Source organism: Zea mays, chromosome 8 (assembly GCF_902167145.1).
Source record: "Zea mays cultivar B73 chromosome 8, Zm-B73-REFERENCE-NAM-5.0, whole genome shotgun sequence".
NCBI classification, from domain to species: Eukaryota; Viridiplantae; Streptophyta; class Magnoliopsida; order Poales; family Poaceae; genus Zea; species Zea mays.
Window position 1 is genome coordinate 57,224,578 of NC_050103.1, and position 27,086 is coordinate 57,251,663.

A 27,086-nucleotide genomic window follows, 5' to 3' on the forward strand; every position below is an offset into this window, starting at 1 on the left:
GGGATTGAGGTGCACCAGGGAGACTCCGGGATCACACTTCGCCAGACCGCCTACGCCAAACGCATTGTTGAGCTGGCTGGGCTCACCGATTGCAACCCAGCTCTCACTCCGATGGAGGAGAGGCTGAAGCTGAGTCGCGACAGCACGACGGAGGAGGTGGATGCTACACAGTACCAGCATCTTGTGGGGAGCCTTCGCTACCTCGTCCACACACGGCCTGACTTGGCATACTCCGTCGGCTACGTTAATCGGTTCTTGCAGCGACCGACGACGGAGCATGAGCAGGCTGTGAAGAGAATCATCCGCTATGTTGCGCGGACTCTCGACCACGGTCTCTACTACCCGAGGTGCCCTGGGGAGGCACACCTTGTCGGGTACAGCGACAACGACCACGCCGGTGACATCGACACTAGCAAGAGCACAAGCGGGATTCTCTTCTTCCTCGGCAAGTGCCTCATTAGCTGGCAGTCGGTCAAGCAGCAGGTGGTGGCCATGTCCAGCTGCGAGGCTGAGTACATAGCGGCGTCCACTGCTTCGACTCAGGCGCTCTGGCTGGCTCGACTGCTCGGTGATCTCCTCGAGAGAGACACCGGAGCGGTGGAACTCAGGGTGGACAGCCAGTCCGCTCTGGCATTGGCCAAGAACCCAGTGTTCCATGAACGGAGCAAGCTCATCCGGCTGAGATACCATTTCATCCAAGACTGCTTGGCAGAAGGGAGCATCAAGGCGCGCTACATCAGCACCAAGGATCAGCTTGCAGACCTGCTCACCAAGCCCCTTGGGAAGATCAAGTTTCTTGAGCTTTGCTCCATGTCCGGGATGACCCAACTTTCCCACAAGACGACGCCCAAGACTTAGGGGGGGAATGATGGAATAAGTCTTGAGCATCTAGAGGACAACAATCGCTTTTTGACTGTCCTCTGTAGTCCCTTCATCTAGAGGACAACAATCCCTTTTGACTGTCCTCTGTAGTCCCTTTAGCATCAAGAGGACAACAGTCCCTTTTGACTGTCCTCTGTAGTCTCTTTAGCATCTAAAGGACAGCAGTCGCTTTTGACTGTCCTCTGTAGTCTCTTTAGCATCTAGAGGACAATCCTGTTGTGTAGTGTGTGTGAGAAGGTGTGGTAGTGCAGCCTCTAGGGCTATAAATATGTGTCTCCAACCCTTAGATGGGTATGTCATTGTGTAGTGTTTGAGGAAATAAACAGAAAAATTGCCCCAACTCATAGTGTCATCCTCTTGACGAGAGTTAGAGTCCCTCTACTTACAGTACGATGGTACGTTCAATCTCAACCAAGGTCTAGACAACGATATGGTCCTTAACCAATATAGGCGGGATCAAAGAGACAGACCAAGCCTAACCATCAGTAACCATAATAACATGGTCCGTGCCTGTTCTCAAGTTATCAACCTCCACATGATATATTAGATTACAAGAGTAAGATAAGTAGCGGGTATATCTCGCAGGTAAGAGGAAAATCACCCTTCAATCGATCTAGGCATGGTTAAGCATAAAGCAACCTATGCTTAATAGAGTTGTTGTAGGGCATCTTTCTAGACAGGTATGTAGGGACAAGTTTGAATAAACTTTTATCAACTTAATGCACACTTATAAAAAACATATAGGGTTCAAGTGCAGTTGAATATAGATAGAAGACTTAATGTGCTCTGGGCTTGCCTTTGCTGAAGCTAGTGGCAACATGGTTAGGACACTCCGGGAGCTGCTCATGAACATTTTCTTCTTCGGTTGCTACTCTTGCGAGGTTTCCACGAACTTGTACTCTAGAACCGTCTCTTCTTTTGGCTATCTTATAAGTATGATCGTGGTGCATGAATAAAAATAATGTGTAGGAGATGCAAGATATGTATGGTATGATGCAAACACCATTGAAGAGAACCACATCTATTACTACTAACTTGACAAGCACACCAAAACATATTAACATGTAGGTGACAAGGTGGTGCTTAACTGCTTATCCTTTAATCCCTTTTACTGAACATTCATTTACCGAGTAAACAAACATGTATTCATTCATAAAGGAATGAGTTGTTAGGTTCCTGTTTAGGGTTAGGTTAGGGTTTTACTGCAATTACCTAATTACCCTATTGTAATGGGCTTGGCCCAACTAACACCTCTATATAATATACTCCCAATCCTAGATTAGGGTTAGGGTTTCACACATTCCACCATGGTATTTAGCAAGGTCTCTTCTCCCCTCCTTTCCCTCCCCACCATCTAGTCGCCGCCACCCGTTCGGCCGTGGCCGTCCCCTGCCCACTCTGGTCGTCGGCGCCCTCAGCCTCACCGTCAGCGCCCCTCCCTCCATGGCAGCCCCTCCTCGACCTCGGCAGCCATCCTCTCCTCAAGCGAGGACCCCCTCACCGACGCAACATGCCCCTATGCCCTCACTCTAGCCCCAGCGAGCTTGCCAATGCGGCCGAATGCAACCCTTGCTCGCCCACCATGGTGTCTGTAACCGAGCAGCGCCCCTATGCTGGCCGGGCACGGCCAGCCCACCCCCTCCATGCTGGCACGGCCAGGCGCAGCTGACGGCCAGCTAGCCGGCTCTCCCACTGGGGTGCGACAGGGCCCTTCCCCATGCCGGTCTGCACCTCCTCGCGTCTGGACGCGCCGCCCGCGCCCCCGGTCGCCACCTCCACGGCTCCTTCCCCTCCAACCACGGAGGCCATGCCCTCCCTTGTCCTCCAGCCGCCATGGCCGGCAGTCGCCCGCCTCTCGGCTTCCCTTCCCGACTGCCACTTTCTCTTCCCCCTATTGTATCCAGCGACTCCCTCTCCCTTGCATCCATCTACTGCAGCCGACTCGGGCCACCCACGAGCTGTCTTCTATGCCGCTGTCGCCATCTAGCGCGTCGTCCCCAACGCTGGCACCATTTAGCGTGCTTGTTACACCCGGTTTCAGAAAGCAAAACAAATGTGAAGATGTACGTGTTAGGATCAGAACTCACATACACAAAGATTACATAAATGACTCATCATCGCACAATGCTTCGAATAATAATAAAGAGTAAGTAATATTATTACAGACCTGAGTCATAAAAATCATTTATATTAAAGTGCACATAATAGAAATGTAGCCAACGTAAATAAACCCATCACATGCAGCTGACTGGGGGAGTTCGCTAGTCTAATCCTCGAATTCGTCGAAGTCCTGGAACTCCTGGAGATTCGCTTCAACTCCTTCCTCTTTGTCTGAGCAGCGGTTGCATGGAGAGCAACCTGGTGTTATGTGAAAGCAAGGGTGAGTACACATCAACGTACTCAACAAATGCCCCGTTTGGCTGAAGTGGACTAGCTTTATGTGGAGTTAGGCTCAAAGTAGTTGCTTTTAATACATCAAGTTTTATTATTAATATAAGCCATGTTTTAACATTAACCCCAAGTTATTAGCCCGTGAGATATCTCCTCAGAGGAAATATCAGTTCTTGTATCCATGTTCATCATAATCAAAACCATCATCATAATCATTATATCTCTAATCATCATCATTGTAGTTCTTGTATTCATGTTCATCATAATCAAAACCATCATCATAATCTTTGATTGGAGATATAATGATTATGATGATGGTTTTGATTATGATAAACATGAATACAAGAACTGATATTTCCTCTGAGGAGATATCTCACGGGCTAATAACTTGGGGTTAATATTAAAACATGGCTTATATTAATAATAAAACTTGATGTATTAAAAGCAACTACTTTGAGCCTAACTCCACATAAAGCTAGTCCACTTTAGCCAAACGGGGCATTTGCTGAGTACGTTGATGTGTACTCACACTTGCTTTCACATAACACCAGGTTGCTCTCGATGCAACCGCTGCTCAGACGAAGAGGAAGGCGTTGAAGCGAATCTCCAGGAGTTCCAGGACTTCGACGAATTCGAGGATTAGACTAGCGAATTCCCCCAGTCAGCTGCCTGTGATGGGTTTATTTACGTTGGCTACATTTCTATTATGTGCACTTTAATATAAATGATTTTTATGACTCAGGTCTGTAATAATATTACTTACTCTTTATTATTATTCGAATTATTGTGCGATGATAAGTCATTTATGTAATCGTTGTGTACGTGAGTTCTGATTCTAACACGTACATGTTCGCATTCGTTTTGCTTTCTGAAACCGGGTGTAACAAGCGCGCTAAACGATGTCAGCGTTAGGAACGACGCGCTAGATGGCGACGGCGGCATAGAAGACAGCGCGTGGGCGGCCCAAGTCGGCTGCAGTGGACGGATGCAAGGGAGAGGGAGTCGCTGGCTACAATAGGGGGAAGAGGAAGTGGCAGTCGGGAAGGAAAGCCGAGGGGCGGGCGACTGCCGGCCATGGCGGCTGGAGGACAAGGGAGGGCATGGCCTCCGTGGTTGGAGGGGAAGGAGCCATGGAGGTGGCGACCGGGGGCGCGGGCGGCGCGTCCAGACACGTGGAGGTGCAGACTGGCATGGGGAAGGGCCCTGTCGCACCAGGAAGGCTGCTTTTAATCAAAACCATCATCAGGAAGGCTGCTTTTAACCGTGAGCACGACTCATATACTAGTTTCCAACCCTCTGTACAGGTCACACACTTTACCTATGAGCCGTGATTTCCTTTATGCCCGAGGAGCACTACTCCCCATTGATCACTCCCATGGTGATCTATCACGGTCTCACTACGTAACCTTTAAAAAAATTCCTAAAGGTATTGTCTTCCGTTAGGTTTCTACGAGTTTAGTGAACACAGTACCTCTCCCCAAAGGGGGTGACTAACAAAAGCAAACGAAAGAATCTCGGCACCCAGTCTCATCAGAGCAAGCATTGTGCCTCAGACCCCATTGGCGGCACGACGGCGAAGTAACTACACCTCAGGTTCCTCTAATTAGTTAGCTAAGGGCGTCTCATACCACGCTCATGGCTGCATTATTTTCCGGGGTTGCCTCTCAACGAACCGGTCCTTACAGAGAAGTACTTGGGATGCAGTCTGAGCCTCCTTGATGTTACAAATCCATAATCAAAACCTTGGAAGCATCATATCATTAATATGTCTTATCATGTTCATTAATTAAGTTTAGCACTAGCATAAAAGCTAATCATCACACCCCAACCCAAAAAAGGTAACAATGATGGGATAAAAAAACTAGTCAATCCTTAGGTTGAATCATGTTGTACGGGAATGTAAGTTCTCATGTGAATAGCACATAATAGATCAGAGGACATTTGCTTTCACTAAACAGATGCTTAGGGTCTTTAGCCTTGTAGAACTTGAAGAGTTTGATCTCTTGTTCATCAAAACTTGTTCGCCGATTCACTGAAGCTCAGGAACGGATCATGTTCTATTCGTGACATGCATCCAACACGAACAGGCACAAAGTGTTGGTGTTTCGATCCTCCGCCCCGACAAGTAAATTTCTATGTACGTGTTCTAGGCTCCGGACGGTGTGCTCGGTGGGCACAAGATTTATACTGGTTCAGACAGAACGTCTCTACATCCAGTCTTCGGCATAGAACCGGATCCAGATGTTACCTTCTAACACATTTTAATTTGGATTCGAATTTGGATATAGACCTTTTTGAATACGAATACAACACGAATGTCTCGGATTCAGATATTTGCTCAATTCAACTCACGGGGCGTTTGGATCCCTTCATTTTAGAGGAATTGGAATTCACTCAATAAAGTAACTTATTTAGTTTGGATTTTGACATGCCACCACTTTTCAAAGTTCATATATAAGCCTATCTCAAATTCATGGGGTGAAGGATGATGGGAAATGATTTTATGCATTAGTAGAATTTGTTTCTACTCTGTAACTTACATGACACTCTTCATCTCACTCCTCTATAGTAAAAATGTAGCACATAAATATCTCCGACATCTTGCTAATAATAGTATACAAATATATTTTGTATAAAACTGAATTATCTTAATTAATATATGCCTAAATTACTATTATTAGAATGGAATTCAATTCCAATGATTCAAACGGGGCGTCAAAGCTTTTCTATCCTTCATTTATGTTTATTTACTTTTATCTTTTCTATTTCCTTTTGGTCATTGCAGATCTTCCTGCTATGGGTATACGTGATTTGCTTCTGCCATCAATACAAAATCTGTTAAAAGATCTGGATGCTCTAGACCCTGCGCACAAGGAGGCTTTAGAAATCATAAGCCGGGAAAGGTCAGGGGGTACGCTGGAAAGCATTAGCAAGGTAATGGGGGCGCATCTTGGGATTGCATCATCTGTCAGCAGTTTCTTTGGTGAGAACAGTCTCCTCACAAAGAAAGAAGGTGGCGAGGAACATGATCCTGCTGGCCCCACCGCTCCTGAGCAAAACCTGCAGGCTCAGCCAGAGAGCACGAGGTTTGGTCGCATAATGAGGAGCGGCTTTGGAGACATATTGCGAGGTCAAAGCAAAGGACAGTGATGCACTTAGATTGAAATGATCAATTACATACATAGCTGCCGATACCACATTCTTTGTTTGTAAGTTGACAGAATATACCTCAAGGGTTGTATGTTATTTGCCGAGATAAAAAAAAAGGATTTGACGTTGCAAATCTAGCATCAAACTTCCTGTATGTAAGTTGCCTGTAGTTAGCTGCTCATTTATAAGATGCTAATAATTGTGTCTTTGTTTCATTTGTTTTTATAAATAAAATATATAACTAGATATGAGACACTTTGCCCATCTTTTCTGAAATTTGGATGTTATAGTTGGCTGACATCATGTAATTGATCTGCTTTGGTTGAAGGAACGGTGGGTTCTGAACTTTGCAAACTCTGATCTGGTTTGCCGTTGTGAGAAGTGACGATCGCTTGTGTCTTGCGGTGATGGATTTCAGATGTGTTGGCCTATTATACTTAGGCTATCTTCCGCACTCCTATCACAATACATATCCCGCTGAAATAAAAAATCGGAGAATGAGAAGATGGATGGCTCCGAACCCCCCGTCCCTCCCCTCCCTGGCGCCCACACCCACCGCCACAGCCCCTCGCTGGACTTCGCTCTAAACCCGGCGAACACCAGCACAAATCACACTCTCCTGGCGCCAGGGCGCACTGTGCACACAATTTCGGTATCCCAGGCTGGGCGATCAAAATTCCAGAGATGGAGTAACGCCAGCCCTATCTCTTCATCTTCCGGTGGCTCTTGGGTGGCGCCGTGCTCCTACAAAGAGGCAGCTCTCTCCAGCGGAGGGAGCCCTGCTTCCACTCCTCCCCTGGGGGCTACTGTTCTTCCTCGATCGTGTGGAGCCCCTCTGCCCGGTGCGGTGGGGTAGTCGGCCGCCCAGGTGGTGCAAATCCAAGAGTCTACACGTCCGCCTCTAGCTGAGGGTGGGTGGTAGGTGGTGGTCCATAGGCGTGCTAGGCGTCTTCCTCCCACTCCTCGTCGATGGTCCCCTGAGGATCTCTGAGGGCGGTGCTTCAATTGTCTCTCTCCCTCTCATTTTGCTGCTTTCTGCCGGCATCCTACACGCTGTTTTCGGTTCCAGGGATTTGGCTACCATGCTCTCGGGTGTCCACTTCAGGTGGCTCAGAGGGCAGTGAGGCCGCACCCTGAGAATCAGGTTGGCCGTGTTCCGGTGTGGCAGCGTCTCGGAAAGATGCAGGATCCCGGTCTGCATGGAGGAGTCTCTCAAGGTTTCAAGCGAAAGGAATCGATATGGAGGCCGATTGCTCCATCACAGCCGACCACCGGGGGAGAACTCCTTTCACCACCGTTCATGGCCCAGGGCCCCGGAGAGTCTATTCCACTGGTCATTGGAGGGGAGAGGAAGAGGCGTTGGGAAAAACGTCGGTGGGCTGCGGTTGGCGATGTCCATGATTAGCGATGGCAGTCACCTGCTTCTGCCTCCTCTGGAGGGTTGGTCTCGGAGGGGGCTGTGCAACATGCTGATTCCATGAAGCCCCATTCATGTGTGATGGAATTCTCCGCTGAGATGGCAAGGGAAGAGGCAGCACTGCGGAGGGCCCTGTTCGTCACAGTTGTTGGTACCAGACTGGAGGTTCTAGCAGTTGACATCATCGAAGAAATAGCTCAAAGCTTCAACGTCAATACATATAACATGTCTATTCATCGGGCCATGCCAGAAGATTTCTTGCTGTTTCTCCCAGATGAAGTTATGGTTTCAAGGGTGTTCAATGGAGGAAGGATCTTTAGAGGGCCATAGTTTGATCTTGTTTTCGAGAGGTGGACGTGTTATGCGAATGCTTCTGCAGCGACATTACCAGCGCTAGTGGATGTGGAGATTAGGGGTATTCCGGCACATGCGTGGTCAAGAGCTATCGCCGATCAGCTGCTGCGTGATTCATGTATTATTGCTGACTTACACCCGGCGCAGTGATGAAGTCTGATTATTCATCCTTCATGTTGAGAGCGTGGTGTATAAAATTGGCGAATCTTCATCGTAATATGGATCTCATCACGAAGATAGGTCCTGGTTCTAGTGAGAAGAGATGTTTATCCTACAAGCTAAACATGACGGCTACCCCTGTTGATGATCGTGGGCCATCTAGCCCGATTGAAGATGGCGCCCTCCCTGCTGATGATGAAGATGGTGCTCCTCCCGGTGGTGATGGCAGTCACCCCCCGGGAGGCGGCGGCAGCTACCACTCTGGTGGCAGCAAAGGCCATTTTGGCGGGCCTTCTTCCCCACGCCGGCCGCGAAGCTTGGATGGCAGGCACCGCCCAACTTTTCTAGCCTAGGGCCACAACAGCCCTCCCGAAGAGTCGAAGCTGATGTGTTGATCACGCCTGGGGAGTCTATCACCGCACGGTGGACGATGCGTCAGAAGATTTACCGTCGGTGCTGCACCCTTCCGATGAGGGCGCGGAGCTCAAAGGTGGTTCTGTATATGTCCCGAAGAAATTGATGCTCCATCCTGGGATCTCTGTTCTGGGAGTTGGGGAAGCGTGGGAGATGGTTTGTGTGCTGGAAAGATGAGCTGAAGGTTTGGTGCATGGTCCCGAGGCAGTAGGTATTCAAACTGCCGCTGGGCCGGTATGTTCCGCTTTTGAAGATGGGCCGCCTTAATAGCAAACCCCTCCCCCTGTCCCACCCGTGAAACATGCCGGACCGCAGGGGTCTCTTGGGCCACTGGGCCTACGTCTGGTCCCCGACGTCGGCGATGTGTCGCTGGGACGGGCCCTCGCTGGGCTAGTCTCACCCCATTGTCTGTCCTCTGCGACTGAAGCTGCAGAAGATGACGGTCAGTGCAATGTTTCGGCTCATGGCACCTTGGATCCCTCTATCACCATTCATGAGAGCTCAACCTTGAAGGTATATAGCAGAAGAAGGCAGAGGGATCCCTTGCGGCAGGTGCCTAGCGCACATGAAGATACTCTGGTGGAATCTAGGCATGATAAAGACACAACCCCGGTTAGTGATTTTGTAACCATGGTGACGAAGAAGATGGATGACCTGCTCCCCCGCCGACACCCCTGAAAAGGAAAAGTAAACAGTTACCACCTGATTTCATTCCTCGCCGAAGCAGCAGATTGGCTAAGCGGGGGACCCCAAGTGATGCAACCGGGCAGATCCAAATTGACCTGATAAGAACAATGGATATTGTTAATGTGAAGGAAGTGATTAGTGATGAAGCTCTTGAAAAATATGGCAGGCTGTTCAACTCTCCTTTGTCTGAATCCCATATTAAGGCTTTATCAGCTTTGTTGGGTTGCACATTGCCTATTGACATCCATCTTCTGGATGTCCAGGTGATGTTTGCTGGCCTAGGTCCAGAGGATCTGGAGTAAGCCATCACCCATGTTGTGTAGTTGTTGTGCCCCTGTTTCTCCTATGGATACTTCAAAAATTCTCTTTTGGAATGTTAGAGGTTGGAATAGGAAAGTGAGAAGGGATGTTGTTCGTACTATGGTCAATAGTACTTGTCCTGATGTGGTGTGTTTGCAAGAAACAAAGAAGAGCTCTATCTCTCACTTTATGGTTATGTCTCTCCTAGGAGTTGATTTTGATGAATTTATAACGCTTCCGGTAGTTGGCACAAGGGGGGAATTTTATTGGCCTAGAAAAGCACTTCGTGCAAGGTTATTCAACGTAGAATTGACACCTTTTCCGTCTCAGCTTAGTTCCAGCAGAGTGATGGCACTCCTTGGTGGCTCACTGGAGTATATGGTCCTCAGTTGGATAACCTCAAGATTCTATTCCTGCAGGAATTGCAAATGATTCATAACTTGTGCAGTGGCCCTTGGATGATTAGGGGGGGACTTTAACCTTATTTATAAAGCTGAAGAAAAAACAATGGCAACCTAAACAGAGCCATGATGGGAAGATTTAGACATTTGTTAAATGATCTGCAACTGAAGGAGTTTCCATTGCTTGGAAGGAAATACACATGGTCAAACGAGAGGTTTTTGTGACGGAACCTCCCAAGGTATTAGGCCCACCTACAGTTGTCTTTGTCCTAAGGACCTTGGACAATCTTGTAGATGCACATAATCACTCGACAAGTTCGGTAACTGTATCTCCATCATTTCGCCCAAGAGCGCTTCACCCGTCACGTAGATATTACATCACATCGGAGGATAGAATAAGCGGAAGCAGATTACAATAACTTAATTTACATTCATAAAATATACAGAGAGTATTATTATTACAATACTAGGGTATTACGAGTGCATAAAGTATTATTATTATAGACCAGGGAGGCAAAACACCCTCCCGCACACAAGTTTATTATTTTTTAAAGTGGGAGGCCAACATCCTCCCGCGACTGACTTCACTGCTGGGGCTCGTCTTTGGGTACCACCTTTGAATAGAAACAACAAAAGTCTGTTGTTTCCTCACCTACAACAACATGGGTTCGAAAACCCTGAGTACGAAGTGTACTTTCGCAAGTCTTACCCGACAAAAGAAAAAGACTCTCAAGGATATGCTGGCTTGAGGGAGTCAAGGTAAGGCTATTCAAGAATCAAGGGCTCTATTTGCAGAAATGCTTACTAACAGTGGATCCTTAAAAATCCAGTTTTTTACCAAGTTAAGTCATTACCTGTAGCTAGAGTTCTTTCTACCCTAGTTCAAGCACTTGGCCTATACTAGCCATCTTTTATCATCCCTTTTTACTTTACTGAATTACTACATGTAAGTCAGTGACCAAGTCTTCATGTCCAAGAAGTAACGGCGATCCGAATCGATGAATACTCAGCTGAGGATCTCCAATCACATGACATATGTAGCACTTAACCCTTGCATATGTCAACTCGCCACCGGGTTTCTCAAGTCCAGACCGGGTTCACGCCAACCGAGAGCACATATACACCACCGTCTAGCCTCTTGCCACGGAGGGTACACGCAACTCTCGCCATCTCTCCACTCCCATTGTGTATTGGCCTTTCTGGTATTGGTCTGCCCGAGGCAAAGCTTACCCATGACGAGGCATGTGACCAGTTAAAAGGTCCTCGGTCAGCAGGCCCACATCGGTACGATCCTTAAGCGACTCAGACGGAGACACTACACCGAGACTTCCTTCTCGTGCAAGTCACCCACCCGGTCTCGTCTTTATCATTTTCAATCCCAAAATTTGGTACCTGACAGAGGTACATCTTGTTCGATGTTGAACCCATCACGGTCATGATGGATCCACCATCAAGTTTTATTTTTTAAAACATCCCATTCCATCTGAAGCATCATCTTTTGTTAAAAACCAAACATTTTTGTTTTCTAAAGAAAGACTAAGCATCAGAAAACCTTTTAACAAAACAGGTAATCAAGGAAGGGTAAATAATTCCAAGGAAGGAAATGCAGCAATTGGCTTAACACTCAACTCGTATCACCTAATGCATCATTCAAGTGATAAAGAGTTTAAAATCACAAGGAAAAGGTAAATGCACCGGGGCTTGCCTTGTGCTGTAGGGGAGCCAGGATCTGTTCCACAGATATCAAAGTAAAAACAATTCCCGGCTGGTGGAGTCTCAGTTGGTGGTGCAGTCTCTTCTTCTTCAACACTTACTTCTTCTTCGTTTTCTATACATAACCATATATAAACATGAATGCCCATGTGATGCTAAGAATATGCAGTTATATTAGTGACACATCAAGTTGTATTTTGAATACAACTTTCCTTCACGGTACACCTAAGTTACTAGGGTCTTCTAGGTTAACACCCTAGTAGGGTTAGGCAATTCTATTCTAAAAAAGCTAGGGTTTTGGGATCAAACAATGTCCAAAACATACCAAACTTTACCCAAAGGCTCTACTTATCAAATTAAACTTACCCAAAAAGTTTTATGATTTTTGGAGCTATCCAATAATTTCTAAAATTCCAAAAGTCTAGATTTAGGCCTTTTTAAATACTAAATAATTCATGGTTGGGGCTAAAAATCTTGGAACTATTTTTATTAAATCCTAGAGGAATTTAGGAGTCTAGTAAATTTGGTCTCATATTTTTATCATTTTTCTAGAATTTTCTATAAATTCCCTAAGCCTGGTAGAAAAAGAAAAAGAAAAGGAATGAATAGTAATGGGCTCAAACCAGCCCGAGCCGGCCCACGAACGGGGAAACGCGCCCGCGCGCGCTCGCGTTGGCGTCTTTGCACAAAGGTCCCTGCCAATTTGAACAACCTAAAAAGGGGTCACAACACTATTCCTGTGTTTCATTGACATTTGTGGAAAGCCCCTCCTATTTCTATTTCTTCACAGAGTCAAGTCCACGACGTGAACGACAGTGAGCGCGTCCTCCGGCGAACCTGTACTGGCCGGAATGCGCAGAGACTGACGCCCTAATTTGGTTGACACCAGTTCCTACCCCCGGCGACCCAAAGCCCTCCGTTAATTGCACAAATCCAGGCTGGAGCTTGTCTGCCCACGACGACGACGAACGCTAAGGACAAACCGAGGTGTTCCCGGTGATTGGATGCGGTCTAGCTCAATTGATCGGGTCGACAAGCATGCCAAGCATGCCTAAGTGCTAAAACTAGGGTGAGGAGGGCGAGAACGGACCTGGAGATGACGGTCCACGGTGCGGTGGCTCACGACGGCGCGAAGAACCGAATTGGGGGAAGAAAGGAATTATGGCGCTATGGAGGCTAATCGGAGGCAAGGGCAAGTGCTCTGGCTTCGTGACAACCTAACGGAGCTAGCGGCACACTCAATTTATAGTGTTCGAGGGCGGTGGCTCCAAATTTTGAAGGAGAAGGCTGGCGGCCGGAGAGAGGGGTGAGTCACCGGAGTCGCATAACGTGGCATTTACTGGGGTAGAGACCTGAGACGATGACTAACCAATTCACACGACACCTTGCGACGAGGTAATAGGGTCAGTAGCGTGGCAGATTTCGGTAAACGGCGGTCACACCGGCGGTGGCCGTGTGGCCACATCATGGCGCAAGTGGATGAGGCAAAAGAGCGGCCACAGTGCTCCGACTTCATCTACGGTGAGATCTTTTCACCATGGGTCGTTATCCGTGCGTTACTTGGCGCGCAGCGCCGACGCGAATCCGAGCGCGAGGGTCACCGACGGCGAGGTTAAGCGCATCTGAGATTTTTCTGGCTACTGTACCATGGCTGTTGGGGGCCTTCATCTCCCGAAGGTCCTTAAAAACATGATTTAACAATGCTTCCCAAGTGTGAGAGCACCTAGAGGGGGGGGGGGTGAATAGGTGATCCTGTAAAAACTTGAAACTTAATGCCACAAAACTTGATTAGGAGTTAGCACAATAAAGCCAAGTGGCTAGAGAGGAGTTCTTGCAAGACACGATAACCACAAGAAGATCAATCACAGATGGACACACTGGTTTATCCCGTGGTTCGGCCAAGTTCAACACTTGCCTACTCCACGTTGTGGCGTCCCAACGGACGAGGGTTGCAATCAACCCCTCTCAAGCGGTCCAAAGACCCACTTGAATACCACGGTGTTTTGCTTTGTTTACTATATCCCGCTTGCGAGGAATCTCCACAATTTGGAGCCTCTCGCCCTTACAATTTGATGTTCACAAAGAAGCACGAAAGTAAGGCTGGGATGAGCAACGCACACAAGACACAAAATCAGAGCACAAACACGCACACAAGTCACAACTCGAGCACACAACACAACCCAAAGAGTTCTCTACTCAAAAGGAGCTCTAGTTTCTATCACAAAGAATCGAATGCGCAGAATTGGGGTCTTGGTGCTTAGGAATGCTTAGAGAATGCTTGGTGTACTCCTCCATGCGCCTAGGGGTCCCTTTTATAGCCCCAAGGCCGCTAGGAGCCGTTGAGAGCATTCCAGGAAGGCAATTCTTGCCTTCAGTCGCCTGGCGCACCGGACAGTCCGGTGCACCACCGGACACTGTCCGGTGCGGATTTCTTTCCTTCTTTGGCGAAGCCGACCGTTGGAGATTCAGAGCCGTTGGCGCACCGGACATGTCCGGTGCACACCGGATATTCCGGTGCCTCCTTCTGACCGTTGGCTCTGCCACGCGTCGCGCGCGGATTATGCGGCCGATCGTTGGCCCGACCGACTGTTGGCTCACCGGACAGTCCGGTGCACCACCGGACAGTCCGGTGATTTATAGCCATACGCCGCCGACGAAACCCGAGAGCAGCCAGTTTGCCAGAGCCAGCCTGGCGCACCGGACACTGTCCGGTGCACCACCGGACAGTCCGGTGCACCCAGACTGCGCAGAGTCTTGGCTGCCCAGCCACGTCTTTTCCAAATTGGTCTTTTCCTGTTTCTAGCAATTAGACACAATACATTAGTCTTCAAAACAATGTACTAAGTCTTAGAAACATACCTTTACTCTTGATTTGCACTTTGTCCATCATTTGGCATAGATTAACACATGACCACTTGTGTTGGCACTCAATCACCAAAATACTTAGAAATGGCCCAAGGGCACATTTCCCTTTCAATCTCCCCCTTTTTGGTGATTTATGCCAACACAACAAAAGGCAACTAAAAGAAGTGCAACATCAATGCAAATGAGAACACAAATTTGTTTTGATTCAAATTTGGCATATTTGGATCATTCTTTGCCACCACTTGGTTTGTTTTTGCAAATCAAACTCAATTTTCTATATTTAAGTCAAACACACTTGTTGAGACATAAAGAGAGTTGTTCCAAGAGAAATTGATCAAATATTTCAAAAACTCCCCCTTTTTCCCATAATCAACCATTCTCCCCACATGAGGCCAACTTTTGACAAAAGAGATAATAAGAGATTTTTGACAAACGAAAAGCTTTATTCTACTATTTTCAAAATTCTCTCAAGTGGTAGCTGATCCATTTGTTGCTTTGGCCTTATTTTCTCCCCCTTTGGCATCAAGCACCAAAACGGGATCAATCTTGGCCCTTAAACCCCATTGCCTCACCAAAATCTTCAATTAAGAGTAAAAAGGCAATAAGAGCATGAAGATGAACTTGGAGTTAGTTACTCTTTCATCGGAGTGCAGTGGAAGTCTTTCATGGTCCAAGTCCAACATTCCCTTTGAATCCACCTTTGAGACTAAATTAATAACACTCAAGCACATGGTTAGTCTCAAAGGATCAAGTTGTAGCACAACTCCCCCTAAATATGTGCATCACTTGCAAATGGACTTATGAGGTCTGGGGAGTGCTTGTACAACTTGATCACCATACATAAACAACAAAATGCATAAGGAACATGATCAAAGGCATGAAACACATGTATGCTATAAATCAATCTAGGTTCCGCGAATCTAAGACATTTAGCTCACTACGCAGCCTGCAAAAGGTTGACTCATCTAGAGGCTTGGTAAAGATATCGGCTAGCTGGTTCTCGGTGCTAACGTAAAACACTTTGATATCTCCCTTTTGCTGGTGGTCTCTCAAAAAGTGATGCCAGATGTCTATGTGCTTAGTGCGGCTGTGTTCAACAGGATTATCCGCCATGCGGATAGCACTCTCATTATCACATAGGAGTGGGACTTTGCTCAGATTGTAGCCAAAGTCCCTGAGGGTTTGCCTCATCCAAAGTAGTTGCGCACAACATTGTCCTGCGGCAACATACTTGGCTTCAGCGGTGGATAGGGCAACGGAAGTTTGTTTCTTAGAACTCCATGACACCAGGGACCTTCCTAAGAATTGGCACGTCCCTGATGTACTCTTCCTATCGACCTTACATCCAGCATAATCGGAGTCGGAATATCCAATCAAGTCAAAGGTAGACCCCTTTGGATACCAGATCCCGAAGCAAGACGTAGCAACTAAATATCTAAGAATTCGCTTCACGGCCACTAAGTGACACTCCCTTGGATCGGATTGAAATCTAGCACACATGCATACACTGTTGGAACTTGCTCTCAGTCGCAAGGGGATCCAACACGGGTGAACAATGACGTCTAACAGGGTTCTCGCGCGAGATGGCAATAGCTCTGTTAATCTGCCCTCTCACGGGCACTGTGCGGGGGTATTTATAGGTGTCTGAATGCCCAGCGCCTTGTGTTAAGGACGCATGTGCCCTCAACCACCTAGGTTATCCCCAGAATATTCCCATAAAGCAGGGTTACAGACTGTAATTACAGGAATGCCTTTACAAATTAGGCCCGTAACACGCGGCGGCCACGCAGGGCCCGTTACAATGGGACGGATCACACGTGGGCCTCTGAGCTGGACGAGGCCGCACGGTGGAATGACGACGTCGCAGGCCTTCGCTTGGTGCCGAACCAGGCGAAGGGTGTCCTTGCCCGTTTTGTCTCCGTCGAACCAGTGACTGCAGCGAAGGCCTCGAGCGAAGGGTGGCGTCTTTGCCTTCGCCCCAACATTTGCCCTCCGAGGGACCAGTTCGACAAAGTCACCTGGTGCCGAAGACGTCGCTAGATGGCGGAGACGCTGCCCTCGCTCGAAGTGGTTCCGCGGGGGTTTTTGACATGACCGTTGATTGACGCCGTACTGTTGGATAGCGGGTTTCCCGAAGCGCCGCGCCCTGTTGGATTGCGGGTTTCCCGAAGAGCCGCGCCCTGTCTATAAAAGGGGGCGGGGTCGGCGCTTTTTGAACTTCACTTTCCGCGCTCCGTGAAAACCCTAGCCGCCTTTTCCACCGTCTTGCTGCTCGTCTGCCCGCCGTGCTCTTGTTCGCCGGAGATCTGGCTCGAGTGAAGTAGACCGCCCGCCGCCGCCGACTGTACGTAGCGATGCCGACCTCCTCTTCTTCCGCTGCCGCTACGCCCCCGGCCGGCGCCTCGCCGCCGGCCGACACCTCGCCGCCGGCGGGCGCCTCGTCTAAGGAGACGCTGAGTAGTTTGATGGCGGAAGAGTTGCGCGCCGGCGATTCTGTGGATTTTGGCGTGTCGCGGATGTCGTCGGTCCGCGTGCAGGATATGCAGCGGCTGGGTTACTTCGGCGGCGGAGTTGCTCGTGTCCCGGGGACGGAGGAAGTCCCCGAGCCGGAGGGCGAGTTGGTTGTGTTCGAGGCGTTCTTCGCCGCCGGTCTCCGCCTGCCTGCGCACCGGTTTGTTGGCGAAGTCCTGCGCAGGTTTAACGTTCAGATACATCAGCTGACACCGAACGCCGTGGTGGCTCTGTCGAAGTATGTCTGGGCGACGACTTCGTACGGTGGACAGCCATCAGTCGAAGTGTTTGCGAAGTACTATTGCCTGCACTGGCAGAAGAGGATGATTGGAGATGAAGTCGCTCAGTTTGGGTCCTGCACGTTTACGCCGAAGACCGGGAAGACCACGATGCAGGTAGTCGAGTTGGTTCCTTGCGCCCGCAACAAGTGGGGCAACTGGAATGAGTTTTGGTTTTACGTTGCTGAGGGTACCGTCGAAGGCCATGAGGGACTCCCCGTGTCCGAAATGTGTTCTCATTTTTACTCAGCATACCCGTCCTTTGAGGTGGCGGAGGAAGACGCGGACAAAGGGGCCCTTCGGAGCGCCGCTGGCCTGAGCAGTGAGCGCGATTTGGTTGAAGAATTTGTGGCGTACGGGGTATGGCCCTTGGCGCATGGCTGGGCGTTGGGCGAAGTGTGCCCTCGCCAGATGCCTTTCCATGGTGGAAGGGTGGTGCGAAGTCCTGCCTTCGCGTTGAACCTGCAAAGCCGCGATCCGGCCGCCTTTGTGCGCGAGGTGGAGGACGGGGCGGTGCGGCTCGTTGGTCGTTACGTGCCGAGGTCAGAGGGCCAGCGCAGCTGGGATATCCGCGGGTCGAATGACCGCTTGAACAGGGTTTTTGAATTGAATCAATTGCCGTATGACGGCTATCCTGGTCAAGACGATGTGGACCGCCGTGGGAAGAAACCGGTGGTGGAGACTAGAGACGACCCTGTGCCGGCGGCCGCCCCATCCTCTAAAAAGAGGAAACTAGGTACTGCTATGGGAGGACTTGGGGTTTCCGATGGTTTTGCTAGAGAGTTGATGAGGACATGCGCGGCCTCGGGGGGAAGGATGTCTTCGCCCGAGCTCCGGGAGTCTTCGGCTCGGATGCTGAGGGTTACCGAGGGTTGTTGGCCTAGGAATGTTCCTATCCCCCGTGCGGCCGGCGAAGACTCTTTTACATCTCGCATGGTTCGTAAATGGAGAGTTTTTCCTTACGGGCGGAATATTGCTGCTGTTGTGTCAGCAGTGATGGACAAGGATCGCTAGGGAGCTGCCCAAAAGCGCCAGGCGGTTGTCAGGCTTCATGAAGCCAGGCCGAAAAGGCAGCGGGGGGCTACGAAGGCTGCAGCCCCCGGCGGAGGCAAGCCGCCGCTGGCGGCGAAGTCGGGCGTCCCTGCACCTAGCAAGGCGCCGGAGGCAGCGGCAGGCGCCGGAGGCTCCAAATCGATGAAGGCTGTGCTGCCGTCCAGCAGTGTGGCGGAGGTCGCGAAGGCGGCCCGAGCGTTGCCGTCGTCCGGCAAGCGCGTCGCCGACTTCACCACCGATATTAGTGTGGACGATTATCTTGGTGGTAAGCCGTTGGCTCGGTCCTTTTTTTTATTTTTTTTAATTTGTTGATGCGTCGCAGGGTCGGACGAAGGCCAACTTGCTATAGTTGCGCCTGCCGCGGCGACCGCGGTAGCTACCGCAGTGGGGAAGGCGAAGGGCGGGGCCCTTAGCGCCGGAGGCGAGGTGTCGGCACTCGCGGCCGTCAGGGATGAGGCGGGCGCTGCGTCTCGCCGGCTGAAGGAGGTGACGGAGGCGCTAAGTCAGGTCCGCTGAGCTGGACTTCGTTTTTTTTGGTCGGCTTGCCGGGGCCGCGGTCTTACGTGTGTTCTGCAGGTGGCTGACTTCGCCAACCGCACAGCGTCGGGGGCCCTCACGGCAGTTGTGTCTGCCGAAGTCGAGAGACTTCGGACACAACATGCTGACGTCGTCCGTGAAAAATCGGCCGCCGACATCAAGTGCCGCAAGCTGGCGGACAAGGTGGCCGCGCTGGAGGGAGAAAAGGCTGACCTCCGGCGCCAATTGGTGGGGGAGAGGAGGGAGACCAACGAGGCCCTTGCCAAGGCGCAGGCTGCCCAGGCGGAGGCTAATCTGGCACGGTCGGAGGGCAATCTTGCCAGGGAGCGCGCCAAGCAGCTGCAGGAGCGGCTTATCGCCCTGGAGAGCCGCGTGGAGAGGGCCGAGGCCGCGACGCGCGCGGAGGCCGAGCGGACACGCAAACAGCTTGTGGATTCGTACCATGAGCTGGGCGCGCGGACTGGTGACTTCGAAGTGCCGGAGCGGGAGCCCGGACTTCGTTGCCTGGAGTGGGTTCAGGAGGAGTTGTAGGCACTCCCCACTATCGTGGAGGGGTTTATGTCGTATGCCTCCCTGGTCACTTGCGAGGGGGCGATGAACGCGCTCTCTCGCGAAGGGTGCCGGCACTTCGAGGTCTTCGACCAAGCCGACGAAGACTTTGAGCGAGATATTTACAAGGTTGAGGATCCCGTGGTGAAGGAATCCGCCGGGGCCATCTACGACCGGATGTGGGGTCCGCACGGTTCAGAGGTGGTTAGGGAGCGGGCCGAGACGGCGAGGGCTCAGGTAACGTTTGGCGTTTGTTTGGAGTTTGCTGGATGTGGGCTATATGTAGTTTTGCTGAATTTGTGTGCTGTGTCTTTAGGCGGCGCGTGGCGAGAGGGTGGATGACTTCGGAGCGTTGAACAGCGTGCTGCCTGACCCGGAGCCGACCCCGGCGGAGGCCGCGCCCGGGGCCGCCCTGGAGCCGCCTCTGGAGACTGCGGGAGGCGCACCGGATGCCCCCGCATCCGCTGCGGCCGGCGGAGACCTGCCCCCAGAGACCGCCGAAGGCGCGCCAGATGCCCCCGCAGCCGCTGTGCCGAGTGCTGAAGATCCTGCGACGGTGGCGGCGGAGGCGACAGCGGAGGCAACGGCGGAGGCTCCCGCAACGGCAGGGTCCTCGCAGGTGGCGTAGTGGGTGTAGATAGTTAGGGGATTTTGGATGTATTGCTGAATTTTGGTTGCTGCGCAGGTTCAAGATTTTGGGCCTGCGCACGCAACCGCCACTACTAAATTTTTGGCGGCTTCGACCTTGGATGGTGGTAATGAATGTGATGGGTCTGCATCTGCGTTTTCTGATTTTGCTGACTCTGGGAGCTCGGTCGAGTGGACTGAGGAGTCGTCGGAGGACTTGGACTACTTTGCGGCCTTGGATGTGGCTGCGGCGGAGGCTTCACCGCACGTCGCAGACGCCGAAGATGTGTCTGGACCTAGCACCGGGCGCCGACGGCGAAGGGCGGTCGCGAAGCGTAGAGTTAGTGGGGCGGAGGGAGGTCGGCTTCGTGTGAGCAGGGCTTGCCGGCAGGAACTGTTGTCTTTGCCAGCCGCCGTGAGTACAGGTGAAGGGGAGCTGCGAAGTCTTTTTGTGGGTGAGGAGCTTAGGATAATGTTATTTAATTATAGGGAGATGGGAATTATTCCTAAGGTTGAGCCAATGTAGAGTGTGGTGCCCTCGCTTGTATATGTGTAAAGGCTTGTGTGATGTGGTTGTGTGCCCTCGTTTGTCTACGCTTGCGAAGGCGTTGTGTACTTGGTCTGGTGTATTTTGTTATGCTGTGCTGGTGCGCGTATAGTCGGTCTTGGCGCGGACAGTTTGGTGTTGTCGTTTTTGCTTTTGGTGTACTAGTCCGGCTGCGCCTGTAGGTGTCTTCTGTGCGGATAGTCTACGCGGTAGACTTTGGTTTCTTTGCACTTGTTGTGCTAGTCCGGCTGCACCCTTAGGCGACTTCTGCGCGGATAGTCTTCCGGTAGACTTCGGTTTTTTTGCACTTGTTGTGCTAGTCCGGCTGCACCCTTAGGCGACTTCTGCGCGGATAGTCTTCACGGTAGACTTTGGTTTTTCGCACTTGTTGTGCTAGTCCGGCTGCACCCTTAGGCGACTTCTGCGCGGATAGTCTTCGTGGTAGACTTCGGTTTTTTCCGCACTTGTTGTGCTTAGTCCGGCTGCACCCTTAGGCGACTTCTGCGCGGATTTGTCGCACGCGAGGGTGGCTAGCGCTTAGCCTCGCGGTGACCTCGTATTGGTCGAATGTCGAAGACCGTCGTCGCGGTCTTTTTTCGACGCATGCTTTTGCGGGGGATTTTTCAGACATATATTACATGGCTCCGCCTCGTTAAAAACCTCACCCTCCGGGAGGAAAAGAGTGCGGACCAGAATAAGATTGTTTTTGCGAATTACAAGGGCGAATCAGCCCTGATGAGTCAAACAAAAAATTTGCGGAGGTTGTCGATGTTCCAGGAATGCTCCAGGTCTTCGCCGTTTGGCGTTGTGAGCCTGTAAGCGCTGGGGGAGGCTTTCGTCTTGACTATAAAGGGCCTTCCCACTTGGGCTGCAGCTTGCCCCTGGACTCTGTCCGAACCGTTCGGACGAGTACGAGGTCCCCTTCGCTAAATTCCCTCGGGATGACTGCGTGGTCGCGCCATGCTTTTGTCTGAGCTTGGTATTTGTTTAGGGCCTGTAGGGCGAAGACTCGGTCTCCGTCAATGAGATCCTTTGAAGTTGGCTCGTCCACGTCGGGGACGGCTGACGGAACTGTTCGCGGGGACCCATGCTTTATTTCTTGTGGGGTCATGGCCTCCAATCCGTATAGAAGGCGGAAAGGAGTAAATCCGGTCGCCCTGCACTCAGTCGTGTTTAGTGCCCAGACTGCCTCGGGTAACAAATCGGTTCATCTGCCTTTTTTTTCATCGAGGAGCATCTTTTTGACAGCTGTGAAGATTTTCCCATTGGCGCGTTCCACTACTCCGTTGGACTGCGGATGATAGACTGAGGCGAAGGCAAGCTTGGTGCCAATGGAGAAGCAAAAATCCTTGAAGTCTTGGCTGTCAAACTGCTTGCCGTTGTCAACTGTTAGTTCGGACGGTACTCCGAAGCGGCAAACGATGTTTTGCCAAAAGAATTTCTGGGCAGTTTTTGATGTTATTGTGGAAACAGCCCTTGCCTCGATCCATTTGGTGAAGTATTCGACCGCGACGAAGGCGAACTTAAGGTTCCCCTGAGCGGTGGGCAGGGGCCCGACAATGTCCAGGCCCCAGCGCTGGAGAGGCCATGTGTGGGCGATCAGCTTTGTATACTGCGAGGGGCTGCCTGACCGAGGGGAAAACTTCTGGCAGGCTTCGCAGGACCTTGTGACCCGATTTGCGGCACAGATTATTGCGGGCCAGTAAAAACCTTGGCGGATCACCTTAGCAGCTAGGGCCCTTGGCCCTGCGTGCGAGCCGCACGTGCCACTGTGGACTTCGCGTAGGATCTGGATGCCTTCGGTTTCGGTGACGCACTTAAGCATTGGCTAGCTGACCCCTTTCTTGTAGAGTTGACCTTCAATCAGTGCGAAGTCTCGGCTTCGATGTCTGAGGCGCTTGGCCTCACTTATGTCGGCTGGATGATAGTACCCCTGCAGGAACAGGGTTATTGGTGCCCGCCAGTCTTCAGTCATGATAAGGTTGACTATGCGGTGGCCCTCGTTGTCATTAGTTATTTGGAGCCCTTCGGGGCTCCGGACTGCTGGCGTGCCGATGATATGAAAGAACACATCGGAGGGCAAGGACTCGCCCCTCGCGGCGGCCTTGGCCAATGCGTCGGCTTCTTCGTTCTTGGCCCGATCGACATGCTGCAAGGTGAATCCCTTGAATTGTCTCTCGAGGCTTCGGATGGCCGCGAGGTATTGCATAAGCGCGGGGTCCTTTGCTGCATAGTCTTTCTCGACTTGGCTGGCAACTACCTTAGAGTCTGTTTTGATGATGCAGGTGGTGACTCCGAGGGCCCTTAGCTTGCGGAGGCCGAGGATGACTGCTTCGTATTCTGCTATATTATTTGTGCATCTGTCGGATTCCAGATTGAAGCTGAGGCGTGCTGCATATCTGTGCTTGACACCGACTGGTGATGTGATGACTGCAGCGGCGCCCGCCCCCGCATGGCACCATGCGCCGTCGCAATGGATCGTCCAAACCTTTTCTGCGGACTGGTCTGGTTGTGTCGATGGCCCAGTCCAGTCGACGACGAAGTCTGCCAGGACTTGAGACTTGATGGCTGTCCTGGGCTCAAAGCTGATGTGGTAGCCGGAGAGTTCGGCCGCCCACTTGGCAATCCTCACCGATGCCTCCGGGTTTCTGAACAGTTCGCCGAGTCCCCTGTCTGAGGTGACTCGGACCTTGAATGCTTCGAAGTAATGGCGCAATTTGTGCGAAGACATGACGACTGCGTAGGCAATCTTCTCCAGCGGTCATGTTGCACTTGGACGGTGTCAGCACTTCGGAGACATAGTAAACAGGGCACTGCCTGACCACGCCCTCAACTGTCTGCTCCTGCACTAGTGCCGCGCTGACCGCATGCGGCGAAGCCGCGACGTAAAGCAACAGGGGGAGCGAGGAGTCGGGGCTTGTGAGGACGGCCAACTCTGTCAGGTACTGTTTTAATGAGGCGAAGGCCGCCGCCTGCTCTGGTCCCCAGGCGAAGTCTTTTGCACCACGGAGTGTTTTGAGGAAGGGGAGACTTCGCTCGGCGGACCTGGAGATGAATCTGTTGAGAGCGACCAACCTGCCTGTCAGGCGCTAGACCTCTCTGGCGGACTGCGGAGGCGTCATGTTTATGATGGCCTGAATCTTGGTTGGGTTGGCCTCGATGCCGTGGTGTGATACCAGGTAGCCCAAAATTTTGCCTTGGCGAACGCCGAAGACGCACTTTTCCGGGTTTAGGCGGAGTCGTGCGGTTCGCATGTTCGCGAATGTCTCGGCGAGGTCGGCGAGATGGTCCTCCTTGCTCTTGCTGGCGACGACAATGTCGTCCACATATGTGAAAATATTTCTGCCGACCTGGCCTTCGAGCACTGTTTTGGTGAGTCTGGAAAAGGTGGACCCGGCGTTCTTGAGTCCCTCCGGCATTCTGATGAAGCAATATGTGCCGAAGGGCGTTATAAAGCTGGTGCTAGCCTTGTCTTCCTCTTTCATGTATATCTGGTGGTAACCAGAGAAGCAGTCGAGGAGAGACATGACCTCGCATCCGGTCGCGCTATCGACTATTTTGTCGATCCGTGGCAGCGGGAAATTGTCCTTTGGGCAGGCCTTGTTGAGACTTGTGAAGTCGATGCACATTCGCCACTTCCCGCTTTTTTTCTGTACCATTACAACATTAGAGAGCCACGTGGGATAAGCCACTGGCTCGATGAATTTGGCTTCCAGGAGGCGGTGCACCTCCGCCTTGGCGGCCTCTGTCTTTTCGTCGGACATTTTGCGAAGTCTCTGTTTTTTGGGTCGCACCGAAGGGTCAATTCCCAAGCTATGCTCAATTATGGATCGGCTGACTCCGACCAGATCAAGGGCAGACCAGGCGAAGACATCCTTATTCTTGGTTAGGCAGCAGAGGAGTTGCTCTTCTTCATGCGAAGTTAGGTCTTCGCTGATAGTGACTGTCTGCTTGGGTGTGGCCTGATCGAGGGGGACAGTCTTGGTCCCGTCGTTGCCCTGCAGCTGTGCCTTGTCGTGCTGCTTATTGGTTGGGCTGGCGGGCACGGGGACCTCGCGCTGTGCCGTGAGGCAGTGCATGTTTCTTTGACCGGGCACGAAGTCCCGCTCTATGTTGCGCGCAGTCTGTTGATTGCCGAAGACTGTAATGATGCCTAACGGACCTGGTATCTTCATACATAGGTACAGTCCGTGAATGGCTGCCTCGAACTTATTGATGGAGCCCCGGCCCATGATGGCATTGTATGGATATACCATGTCCACGATATCAAAGGTTACTTGCTCACTTCGGGCATTGGGTGCTACACCGAAGGAGAGAGGCAGCTCTATTTTACCGACAGGAAAGGTGCCCTTGCCGCCGAAGCCATACAACGGGTTGTCCGAAGGCTTGAGCAGGCTGTGGCTTATGCCCATGCGATCGAAGGCGTGGAGGAAGATGATGTCCGCCTGACTGCCATTGTCAACTAGGACTTTGTGCAGGTCCCAGCCTGCCACGCTGCAATTGATAACCATGGCGTCGCAGTGGGGGGCGCTGCGTAGGTCGACGTCTCATGCTTCGAAGGTTAACAGTATGTGGGACCACTTTGTCTGCACGACTGGGCCGGTGACGGCGACGTGGTTGATGCTACGGTAGTGGTCCCGCTTCTGCCGCTTTGTGTCGAAGTCAGTGCTGGACCCCCCAGTTATCATGTGAATGACTCCGCGATATGGCTGATCGGCGAAGTCTTCCTGCTTTGGAGCATGGGGGATGTTTTGATGCTGCTGGTGTGGTGGTGGGGGTGGGGGAGGTACGATTTGTACTTCCGGATGGTGTTGGTAAGCGTGGTGCGGTGGATGCGGGGCGGGGGCATGGATATATGGTGGAGGGGGTTGCTGGTAGGTGTGTGCGACAACTCTGGGGTTGTCGGCTGGCTGCGCCCGTGCCATCCTATCTTTGGTGGCCTTCGTTTCTGGGCAATCTTTGGTTTGGTGGGCGCAGTCTTCGCCGTGGAAGAGACAGTAGAATCGGCGCGGCGGCTGCGCGCGTCCCCGACCTCTACCGCGGGCTCCACCTCCGCGGCCCTGGGGGGTTTACTCCTGGCAGCGAGGGGCGTCACCAACGGGGTGCTGGTTGACAATGTTGTGCACCTGCTGCTGGTTGCGACCTTCTCGGCCAGAGTCTGGCTGCGGAGTCCTTGTCCACGTACGGCTGGACTGTGGAGCATCTTTGGGCTTTCTCTGGGACTCAACCTTGCGCTGGTGGAGCTCTTCGGATTTGGCGTATTTTTCAAAGTACAAACCTGCGACTTGGGCATAACCTTTTGCCACAAGTCGTGCCTTGTTCCTTGTCACCACCCCGTGCTCGTCCTATTTGTTGCGGAACACCCACTTGGTTCCCACAACGTTTTGCTTGGGACGAGGCACCAGTGTCCAAACTTCATTTCTCTTGAAGTTGTTGAGCTCTTCCTGCATGGCTAACACCCAGTCCGGATCTAGCAAGGCCTCTTCTACCCTGAAAGGCTCAATAGAAGAGACAAAAGAGTAATGCTCACAAAAATTAACTAATCTAGAGCGAGTAGTTACTCCCTTGCTAATATCACCCAAAATTTGGTCGACGGGATGATTCCTTTGAATCGTCGCTCGAGCTTGAGTTGGAGGAGCCTGTTGTGCTTCTTCCTCCATTACATGATCATCTTGTGCTCCCCCTTGATCACACTCCTCCTCTTGATGAACTTGTTCATCGTCTTGAATTGGGGGATGCACCATTGTTGAGGAAGGAGGTTGATCTTGCTCCTTTTGTTCCTGTGGCCGCACATCTCCAATCGCCATGGTGCGTATTGTGGCCGTTGGAACGTCTTCTTCATCTATATCATCAAGATCAACAACTTGCTCTCTTGGAGAGCCATTAGTCTCATCAAATACAACGTCGCTAGAGACTTCAACCAAACTCGATGATTTGTTGAAGACCCTATACGCCTTTGTATTTGAGTCATAACCTAACAAAAACCCTTCTACAGCTTTGGGAGCAAACTTAGAATTTCTACCTTTCTTTACTAGAATATAACATTTGCTCCCAAATACACGAAAGTACGAAACATTGGGTTTGTTACCGGTTAGAAGCTCATACGAAGTCTTCTTGAGGAGGCGATGAAGGTACACCCGGTTTATGGCGTGGCAAGCCATGTTCACAGCTTCCGACCAAAACCGCTCGGGTGTCTTGAATTCTCCAAGCATTGTCCTCGCCATGTCTATGAGCGTCCTGTTCTTCCTCTC

General features: G+C 51.3%; 1 protein-coding gene across 2 annotated transcripts in view; it reads left to right on the top strand.

Moving 5' to 3' along the window:
* The window catches only part of LOC103635221 (RAB11-binding protein RELCH homolog), a 55,543-nt gene extending 48,822 nt beyond the window's left edge, over nt 1-6,721 (top strand). For both annotated transcript variants that reach the window (XM_008657735.4, XM_008657737.4), the window contains exon 20: nt 6,059-6,721. In XM_008657735.4, the coding sequence (XP_008655957.1) occupies nt 6,059-6,423 (365 nt within the window). In that variant the 3' untranslated portion in view covers nt 6,424-6,721. The remainder of the gene's footprint in view (nt 1-6,058) is intronic.
* Nucleotides 6,722-27,086: the final 20,365 nt, after the last annotated feature.